We start from the raw sequence: 11,249 nt of genomic DNA, 5'->3' as shown, positions 1-11,249 counted from the left end.
TTCTGCTGTTAAAAAGATGAAGTACAAATGTCAAATGAGAGTACAGAAACAACATAGTCACAAATACGCAGTACAATTTCATGAAGGATGGCCTTTCTATGTGTAATTTCATGAAGGATGGCCTTTCTATGTGCAATTTCATGAAGGATGGCCTTTCTATGTGCGATGGAGTAGGCTGTTCTACTTTCACCGTAAGTTCTTCCTTTTGAATTGCTTTGTTCAAGCGTCCCTACCGCTGTGCAATGAACAACTTGACATACTGTAAGATAAGGTAAATATGAAACCACAACTACCTCTAAGCCGCGAGAAATTTGTTGCAAGGTACATGTAGCATACAGATATACAGTGCTTTTGCTGCAACAAATTTCTCCCACGAAGTACAAACAGTTCTGCTTCTGAAAAGATGAACTACAACTGCTCACTGGGAGTACAAAAACGACACGATAATCACATCAACATAAGACACATACACGTATGCACCATCTCTAGGATAGGCTGTTTCTTTACCTTCTCGGAAGGAGTACTACATATGCACTTGGCTTGCTTCCATTTAATATGTACATCATAGCTAGGGTTCCTTTTCTTTTCCTGTGGTTTCGTCAATCCATGTTGCGACCAAGATTGCATATGGTATCAGAAGATTACAGGACATGCGAAGTATCTGCACACTTGATTTAATCGAATTCACAAGTACCTTCCTTGGAGGGAGTCCTGGACCATTTGGCGACCTGGCCGTCCCATGATGAACTGACAAGCATTGGATCGGACGGATGCCAGCTGCAGTCTCGAACTGCCAAATGATGATATCCTTGCAGTTTGGCAACTAGCGATCCACTTACCTGAACATGGGGGGAAATGATAATACAATATGTCGGAAGAGATTTTGGAAATCATTAATAAGTAACACGAACTAGTTCAATTTCTCATAAGAAACTGGGGTAAAAGTGGATTGCTTGGTCTGCAATTGGTTGTGACTATTCATGTATGGTCCCACGGCCAAGGCACTTCACTGAAACCCTAGCCGCCAGAGAGTTTCTCCCCTTCCCCGGCCGCCGCTACCGCCGGCGAGGGCCGCGGTGGCGGCAGGTCCTGTGCCTTAGTGCCAGGGCGGGTGGTAGCCGCGGAGTCCCAGTGAGGCGGAAGGGCCGTCGCGCGCGTGGATGACGGGGGCGGCAGTCAGGGCGGCGTCCCTGCTGCGCGGCGGCCTTCGTGGCACTCATGGCCGATCGTGGTCGGAGGTTGGATGGTGGCGGTGCAGCGCTCCATCCAGCAAGGGCGGCAGCTGCGTGCAAGGGCTTCATCGAGGGCTGCGGGTCTGGCGTGTCCTGCCCAGATCCATCACGGCTTGATCTTGATCGGCCGGTGGCGCGAGGAGGATCGGTGAGGGGCGGCTGGAGGCCCCCTGTCGGCATGCCGACGGCGGCCTCGTCTACACGACGAGCCTTCCTCGGTTCCATTCAGCCACGAGATCGGGGGGACGCGACTTCCGGTGAAAACCGCGCCGACTGCGGTCATGGCGGACGATGGCGGCGTCTAGGACGTCGTTACCATCTTGAGGCATCGTTGTTGCAGGTCATGGAACCACACTCGTGATGCTCCGGAGGAAACTCTAGATCTGGATCTACCGGTCAGACGATGATGGCATCTACGATGTCGTTTCCCTCCCGAGGGCATCATTTTGGAGTATGTGCTGGGTGGACGGGACAAGAGGAGGAGCGGTGTTTGATCTGCCGCGAGCACTGCGGTGGATCCCGGCGCATGGCGCTGCGGTGGTTCGGCGACAGGCACGTGTAGACGGATACGGGCAGGATGGTGGCGCTGTCTGGTGCCGTGGTGGCGTCGACGACAGACCTAGCAAGGAAGATGCGTCTGATCTATCTCTGGAGATGGAATAGTGGAAGATGGTGGAGGCAGCCTCTGAGAGTGCGTCGGACCGGTATGGGATCTAGTCCCAGTGGTAGCTGGGCTGGGGCATCCGGCTATAGATGTTAGGATTTGGTGCGATATTTGTTTGGTATTTGGCCCGGATATTCAACACACCTTCATCAAGGGATAGGAGTAGCAACAGGTGTTGCCTAGACGGTGGCTTCAGGCTGACTGATATATTACTTTGTATGGTCTCTATGAATAATTAATAAAATGGTTGTATGCATCGTCCAGAGATGCAGAGGCCGGGGGCATATCCTCCTTTTCTAAAAAAAAAAAAACTTCACTGAAGGATCGGACGGTATGTTATCCAAGAAGTGGCTAAAAACTACCTAGGTGTGAAGTGCCACATTTCAAATTCAAGAGGCATGTCTACACCATGTGCCTATGTATGATATCCATACACACACTCACGTAGTAGTGTTGTCATATGGTACTCTGGTTGTAGAACAATAAAAAAATTGCCACTGGATTAACATAAAAAAGTGGAACTCTGTTTGAACAGGAAAGAGAACAAGTAAAGGAAATGTATCCAAGAACTTGTACTTCAATTATCTTCTCCATCACTTTTTACAGCCGTAGAATGTGTGCAATAAACCTTCTAAAACTTTGATTAAGAAAATGGACATAAAAACGTCCAGATTTGTCACATGAAATTATCCTAGATTTCTCATCAAAAGTTACTTTCACGTAATTATGTTTTAAGAAATTGTAACATCTATTTAGAGAAAAAAAGTATACAGGAGATCATGTTGATGTGCAAAATGGCAAGTAAAAGAATGGAGATAGTAGTAGTAGTAGCAGCAGCAGCAGCAGTATCATAAGATCAAAAGAACTCTAATGGGCTGCCATGCATGTTGAATAGAGACCTACCACATCATAGATGCAGACGCTAGCATCATAAGATCCTGTATATATGTACTTCTGTCCTGTGCTGTATGAAGCAAAGGGTATTAGTACATATCCACTACATAATCTGAAAATAACAACGATGCCAAGTTCCTGAGCGGTCACAGTAGGTACCTATATGTGGGAGAAAAGTAGCAGCGAATTAATGTACGGAGAACTGAATGGCCCCGGTAGGTAGCTACTGACTGATCATGTGGATGCTTTTGTTGCTTGTACTGTTGTGGATATCTTGAATACCTGTAGTCCCAGGCAGGAACTCTGTTTTCAGAACTGTATCAAACAATAAGATCAGTATAGCTCCGCGGTAAGCCAATATGTCCAAATCTGAGCAACAAAAAAGTGGATTAAGCAAACTTCCTGTTGCTTAAGACGTACCCATCAGCATTGGATGTCATTTTCCTGCTTTTCCATTTGATATGAAACATCGACCATCTCCACGGCTGTCAATATGAGTAATGCCATGCACATGTCCAGTCAAAACTCCAGCCGCTTCCCCTGTGGACAAACAACGTCTGTCCCAGACCTGAAGACAGGCTACCAGGATCACATACCACAAATTTTCTAAAATGAAAAAAAAATAAAAAATATTTTGTTCCAGAGGAAACCTCAAAGCTTACCTAACACAAAAGTTGCCACGTAAGGCAAAACTACATAGGAATTCTTGACAAATGAATTATAGGTGTTTGTCATGTTGTTCACTACTAAAATATAAACATATATGATGCCTAGGGTAAAAGGCATGTAGTAATCTCTAATTGATGATTTACTAGTACTTGCTTCTCCAGTACTCAAGATAACAAAAAGAATGGTGCAACCATTTTTTAAACTACAGATTTGGCAGCTCAATAACAGGATTGTATCGCTGCAATACTGGCAACCCCCTAAGAAATATAAACAAAATTCCCAGGAAGATAAGAAAATTTGAATGCTTAACTAAAGCTAATATTGCAACATCAGAACGAGATAGAATTCAATTTGGTAACTTCTTTCATTGGAGAATGAAGAACCAGGGCAGCGGTATTGCGAAAAATAGTTTGTAGGTAAGTAATGATACTGGACTAGAGTAACAAAAAAGATTAGTTAGGATAAGGACGCAGCTCCTGGAGTCCAACATGTTCTGAACCATCCCATTTTATTTATGCACTAGCCAAAGCATATTTCCAGGTATAAAGGAAGGCTGTGAAAAAATGCTAAGGAAGATTAGCCGTTACATCAACCTCTTCATGGCATGCAATCTTTTATTTCTTTGGTTTTTCAGAAATAATGGAAAATGATCTGCTACTCTACTGGAAATAAAAATATCCAAACATGTTCAGTCTTTCAGGCAGCAATATGGAGGGTAAAACATTAAAAAAAAACTTCACTCTTCGTATGTTCAGATACGATCAAGAAATATGAGAATAGCAATTCAGTCACATTGGCTAATGCAGAAGAAATTACATAATATTGTAAGGAAAGAGAGATCACATAAAAATAATTTATAACAGTAAGCTACCTTGCACAAGTTATCATCACTCCCAGAATAAATTAGGTTACCAGATTCATCAGCAAATGCTACTGTGTTGACATCAGACTGAAATGTTAAAAAGAAAATCGATTACACTATGAACTACTCCCTCAGTCCCATAATGTCAGACGATTTTTAACACTACAGTAGTATCAAAAAGGGTCTTAGATTATGGGACGCAGGGAGTAACATATTGAATATCGATTACACAAATATTGCTGAGATGCTAACAATCCATAATGGAAACAAGCAAGGATTCAATTGCATTGCTGCTATGACAAGCTATATGCAACTCCCTCCAATCTCTATCACCAAATCTCCTATAAAGTTTCCAGGCTTAGCTAAAGCAAATGCTACTGTGTTGACATCAGGATGAAATGTTAAATATAATATCAATTATACTATCAACTAACATATTAAACATTCATTACACAAAGATCACAGAGATGCTAACAATCCATGAAGGAAACAAGCAAGGATTCAATTGCATTGCTGCTATGACAAGCTATATGCAACTCCCTCCAATCTCCATCACCACAACTCCTATTAAGTTTCCAGGCTAGCTAAAATAGCCTAGTTTATTTTTCAAACAAGAATTAGGACAGTTTATTTTTCAGAACAAAGGGCAAAACACAGTTCAGCTTTGCCCAACAAACCAGTAGAGCAAGATGTTAAGGGCGCAAATTTTCATCTGCTGCTGATAACCCAACATGATACTTCCAAAAGTATAGTGTTGCCACTGGATCGCAAAACAAAAGAAAGATTTTTATCAAGTCATTATTACAAATCCAAGGATTAGATTGCCCGACTGGAGCAGAAAATTTCCTAGCTTTTTATACATCCTAGTAAAACACAGTAATCAGTCAGTCGACTTAGCCAAGTGAGTTTGGCACCACAGCATAGTTTCTAGAATAATATTTGTGAGCACATGGGTGTTGTATTTAAGAAAAAATCTAGCGGTTTAGTTGTACATTCTTTTTAAGTTGGTAGGAAAAACCTCTTTAATAAAAAATGGTAACAAAAATATTGTCAGAGACATGTTAAAGGTACATAGTATGCTTGGTTAGGTACAGGGACATGTCTTTCTGAAAATTAGACAAACCGTGGTGGACCCATAAAAAAAGGTCAGAGATTAAATTGATGTCTGCCGATAGCTACCAGATTTTGCAAGCCAGACAAGGACTGTCATTTAAACCTAGGAAATCAACCAAATTAGAGTTTCCATACCTTCCACCAAATATTTTTGACTAATACCATTATCCATATTCATATTCAGCATACCATTTTTCTGAGTTTAGATCAATTATTGGGGTAGTATAACTACCTCATTTGTCACCCATGCCCACTTTGGGAAATAAAAAAAAAGACAGATAGATCATATGGATAAGTATGGATGAAGTTGCTTGGCTGGTAAGGGAGCACAACCAACTTCAGATCATTGGACTATTAATCACTTCCAGTGATATAAGAACCCAAAAAAAATGTGATCAGGCAAAGATGAAAGGAGATACAACCAAAGAGAGTAAAAATTAATAATATCATACTGTATGGGCAGGCAAGCGCAATGTGACTTTGTTTGCCTGAATGTCATAGACATATATTGAATTATCATTACTACCAGCAACAAGCTCCCGACCATCAGTCGAGAATTTAACAGAAAACAGTCCAAATGAATATCTAACATCTTCATGCTCTGAAAAATCTAATCCATCATGGATGTCCTGCAAAAAGATGAGCGGCATTAATAGTTTAACAGAAAAGTATTAGAAGTGCATATCAAGCATCTTTGTGCAGAGAACAATCCAATGCATGTAATCAGTCAAAATAAATAAAAATCCAATGCATGTGGATGTGCTACAGGAGGATCAAGTAAATATTAAATCAGCTCTGGACCTGTTGAATCAAAAAGTGAACGTAAAATGCCTAAGTCATAAAGTACAACCTCCATCCGTCATTAACTGTTACTGAAATGAGTGTATCTAGACACGTTTCAGTGTGTAGATGCACTCATTTCAGCTACGGTTAATTCCGGACAGAAGGAGTAGTGTATTTACATAGTAGTACTGAAGATATCAAAAAACTGTAACCATAAAATAGGACAAGGGTGGCACTATCTCAACAGAGAGAAAATGCCATTTTTTCCTGCAGAAGGGAAAATCTTGATGAGAACTCACAGTGACATTAGCATATGATTCTCTTGAAGCAGTGCCAACATTGACAATATGGATAATGGGTGCCAGACTAGAGTAGACCTGCAGATTGATACGTCATAAGGAAGTTCAAAAATCCAACTTTGCAAGCAAAAAGGGAAGCTGAACGGAACAGGTAACCGGCGAAGTTAGTCTATAAGTACAATAATAAAATACAGATAGAAAGAACAAACTATTGGTAATTTGATAATACTCAGGCGGGGAGCCCCCCCCCCCCCCCCCCACACACACACACAGACACACACACACACACACACACAGCGCGGCCCTTTAAAAAAACCTACTGCCACTATCCTTTTGCCAATATGTTTCATCTGACACCTGATAAACTTTAGTTCATCATCTTCGGTTCAAGGCAATTGCATGTAATGCATTTCCCCTCAATAAGAAGAATGAAAGAGATTGACTGCATGAATCGATAAAAGTTGTACCAGAGAGCTACACACTTCCAAAACTGAGCCGATGCATATAGAGTTAGGGGGAAATTAAGATGAACCTAAAGCGAAAACAAAGATCTTACTAGCTAAGTTTTAGTTAAACTTACAAGAAACCTTTGATCAGGTGATAACGATGCATCACTAATTGTCCATCTCAAACTTCTAGCATGAATATCCTTGTGTACTTCCCAGCCTTTATCGACATCATATATTCTTATGTGGCTTCCCTGATAATGAAAACAAAAGGGCGATTAGGAAACCGTAAAATTTCAGGAAATTTCACCTCTGCTTACTATAGCCTAGCAAAAAAAATACTATTGCATTAGAGCATAACATACCTGAAAACCAGCAACAAAAAGAGAACCATCGGCAGAAAAATGTGAAACATAAGCTCGTGAATCCATCCTGTCCACTGTTTCAGGACCATCCACTGGAAGATAATGACCAAGAACGAATGCACGATCAACCGGAGAAAACTTTCCATTTCCTGAAGAGTTAACTTCCCTTCCACGTAACAACCTAGTTACTGAGACTCTATCCATGGACTTGCGGATGCTTTCACTAGGTCCTGATCTTAGTCGAGTCATGTGGAAAATATCATTATTTAATTTTGAGAAGTCATTATTCACTTCGACTGAACTAGATCCATCACTATTCTGCCCTTCATGTTCACTGTATCCCTCATGCAGCCTACTCATGCCATAACCCATCGTTTTCAACTGCTATATGTATATCAATTCTCCTTCCAAATGCTCATCGAAATGTAGACTCCAAAGCTTGTTTCTGGAGACTGAAGAAGTTCCCAAAAAAAAGAATTATGAGAATGAGTGAGTAGGTAAAATCATACACTGCATAAGAGTTATATGCTTGACAAGAGCAAGATATGTTTACCATGATTATTCAATGTGCTACAAGTAACTGAATATACAAACCCCAACTAACACCAACCCAAAGAACATGTGCTCGCTCCCTACAATAGTTTAATTATCCCCTTTTAAGAAAGGAGGTACTTAATTGTCCAACAAATCGAATTAAATTTACAAAGAACTCAGCTCAGCATTACACAACTTGGAAGGCTCAGTTTAGCAATGTCCTATGAAGGAGATATTCAGAGCTGAAAGTTGTAGCCAAAGCAACTGAGCATGATACCACGGGTTTTATCACATAATGTATTCTGCACGTACATGTTCTCTGCTTGGTAAAAGTTATCACACAGGGACCAAGAACAGACAATGAATCTTGCATTGCCTCCATAGTGCTCCCTCCGTTCACAAATATAAGATGTTTTGGATATTTCAATATTGAGTTATGGACTACTTATGGACTGAAATGAGTGATAAAACATGTCTATATACATCCGATTCACAAAAAAGTTAGAACATCTTATATTTGTCAACGGAGGGAGTATTTCCCTTATTTCAGGCAGCTCTCAGCTACTCCTACCAATTTCGATAGTGCAAAATCAGCAAACTTCAACATAAACTCAAGCACTCTAAGCTACAAAAAAGGGTAAAAGGAAATTGTTGAAGCCGTCAGACCAAAATACTAAGGGAAAAAAACTGCACGTTTCTTCAGCTAAGCATACAACAGATTAAGGAGAAGAACGTGACACGCCACAACAAGTACATCAACAGGCGGCAGCGAGATGCTGCGGTCAGCGATGACTACGCCGGCAACATCGCACAAACACTGGCGGCGGCTTAGCATAGCAGGAGCTGCGGGTGCTAACCTACTACCTATCCTCGTCTCGCGCTTCTCCCGTAGCGCTACCACATCTCATAATTCCTAAGCCCAGTCACTCAGACAGAAACAACAAAGGAACTCGATGGACGGGGCTAACCGAGCAGGGACGGAGAGGGACTGGTTTGATCGGGAGGAGGGAGGACGAGCAGGTGGCCGCAGAAATGAATCGAACCGGAGCGGCGGAATCGAGCTCGCGGCGATTCTCCCGTCGTCGCTCACTGGACGCTTGAGAGTTGGGGGCTGCTTCTCTCCGCCGTGCTCTGCGGCGAGGAGATTTTTGCCACCCGTTTTCTCGAGTCGGTCCCACTAGCTGACAACCACCGCTTGCCAACCGCCGACCCATTTACAAGAACGGGCCGGTCGGTGGCCGTATGACTCCGGCTGCGTTGCTCGCCCGTGCGTTGCAACAGAAGAGAAAATAACATACGCTCTGAACGCAATATATTTTCATATGACATTATATTTGTGTTGCCGATGATGGCTTTAGTGCTCACACAATAAAAACGCGTTTGAATATACAGTCACTCGGAATAAGATGAGAAATATGTTGTTTCTCCCCACGAGGTTTTCTAAAGGTGTGCATGTGTTGTTAACATGTTTTCTTTCCTCTCAATTTGGTTTAATTTAATGGATGTTTATTGCAATTCGTATCGTCGTTGAAAAGAGAGAGAAAAAAAGACCGTGCACCACAGATTAAGTTTGCAGCAAAAATAATATTTAAGAAGTATTCAACAGCTAAAAATAACATCCTATTTAGATTCTACATATTTTTTAATCAAATTTCATATATAACATGTTAAAATCGGAGTTACGGTTTAAAAGATATGGACAATTTTATTTTAGATAAAATGTGGATTTATTAACTGAAAAGTTAGGGTTTTTTGTTAAAATACGGAGGGCGGGGTGATTACCTAAAATATCAGGGGTTTTCGGACAAATGAAAGAAAGATGATTCGTTTTCTGACTTAAATCCGGACTGCGGGTTGATTACCTGAAACATCAGGGGGGTTTCTAAAAAATGCAAAAAACGATTCGTTTTTTGACTTAAAACGTACTACGGGTTGAATACCGGAAAAGCAAGGGGTGTTTTTACAAAAAAGCCGACGACGTACGACAGAAGCGCTGCGCGCTTTATTATTAAGGGAGAATCAGCCTAGCCTTGATCAATTCTCTACCTAATATTTGTCACTAATCGGCCTTAGCTAGATCGATTATTATTAATCAGCCTAGTTGTGACCAATTCTCTACTTAATAATAAAACAGATACTACTTATGGATGTACGTTATGGTGTTTTTATAAAAATGTCCCTGTCTTTTCAAATAATTAACATGCAATTCTTCTATAACTCGGGGCGAACTTTTTTTATATTTTACGCAAAACCCCCTAATATATGTGTTAATCATCCCGCATCTATTAAGAATTAATATATATTTAAATAAACATATTTCTTAAACTGTAACTCTAATTTTAACATGTTATATATGAAATTTGATTAGAAAAATGTGTAGAATTTGAATATGGCGTTATTTTACATGTTCATTATTTTTAAAATGCAATCTAGGATGCAACTTAATAGATGATACGCGGTTCGTCTTTATTTCGTACCGGTGTTGGTTGGCAAGGAGCGAGCGAATGGAAAAAATATAGTCCTTGGTCTTGCTATATTTGTATGAGATTCTCTCTTTATACATGTGGCGCCATCTAGGACCGTACGTATATACCTTATTTTTGTGAAATCTATGTATACTTACCATTGGACTATACTATCTTTTTGTAGTGAATATATAAGCAATTTTGTGATGTACATACACTTATAATTCATGAACATTATAAGTACATGATGGTTTATTTTAAAAATGTTCGAACTATTTGTGTGATAGTCATGAACGTTAATATTGAACTGATAAGTACGATCTTAATTTGTGTTCCATTCATTGTATGTGAAAGTGATGCATATAGACTTTTTTAAATAAAGTTAATTTATAGATCGGCCTCGTTAGTATCAAACGCCCACCCAGATCCTGCGTCAGTGTAATCGTAAGTGCAAGTCGTCAATATGACGAGTCAAAATCAAAAATGTATCAAAATTAAAATCATAGCTTAAATAAAATAAAACGTTCACTCCTGTTGCAACGCATGGACATTTTTGCTAGTAGTACTAATCGGCCTAGTCGTGACCAATTAGTACTAATTGGTGTTGGCAAGGCCAATAGGTGTATGATTTTTTACTGTTTAACTCCAAATTTTCTGTGGCCACGATAGCAAAATAGCCCCTCTATAATTTGTCCCGCCAATTTTTCCCGCCTTTTTTCCCGTCATTGCACTTGTCATCCGAGTCTATAAAACGAGGCATTGGAACTCTCTTCCTCCATCTTCCAACCACACTTGAAAACACCAACGCGCTAGTCATTGTGAGTTTGCCTTGCTCGGATCAAAGCATTAGGCCTAAGAAAATGAAGAGTGCGAGTTTGCCTCTGGGGGTGGAAGTACTCCGTTGTTGATGCGGAGATCTGTGC

The 11,249-nt window shown here is 40.6% G+C and overlaps 1 protein-coding gene across 1 annotated transcript; it reads right to left on the bottom strand.

Moving 5' to 3' along the window:
• Positions 1–296: 296 nt before the first annotated feature.
• Positions 297–9,058, bottom strand: LOC123441401 (LEC14B protein-like). The gene is given in 12 exon segments (XM_045117856.1): positions 297–588; positions 695–839; positions 2,800–2,860; positions 2,950–3,105; positions 3,211–3,238; positions 3,241–3,358; positions 4,331–4,408; positions 5,887–6,063; positions 6,517–6,594; positions 7,097–7,216; positions 7,328–7,779; positions 8,830–9,058. Coding segments are annotated over 11 exon segments (1,353 nt in total). The 5' UTR covers positions 7,700–7,779; positions 8,830–9,058; the 3' UTR covers positions 297–568.
• Positions 9,059–11,249: the final 2,191 nt, after the last annotated feature.

This window comes from Hordeum vulgare, chromosome 1H, assembly GCF_904849725.1.
Source record: "Hordeum vulgare subsp. vulgare chromosome 1H, MorexV3_pseudomolecules_assembly, whole genome shotgun sequence".
NCBI lineage: Eukaryota > Viridiplantae > Streptophyta > Magnoliopsida > Poales > Poaceae > Hordeum > Hordeum vulgare.
The sequence above is the reverse complement of the archived record's forward strand: the minus strand, read 5'-3'. Positions and strand labels throughout refer to the sequence as shown.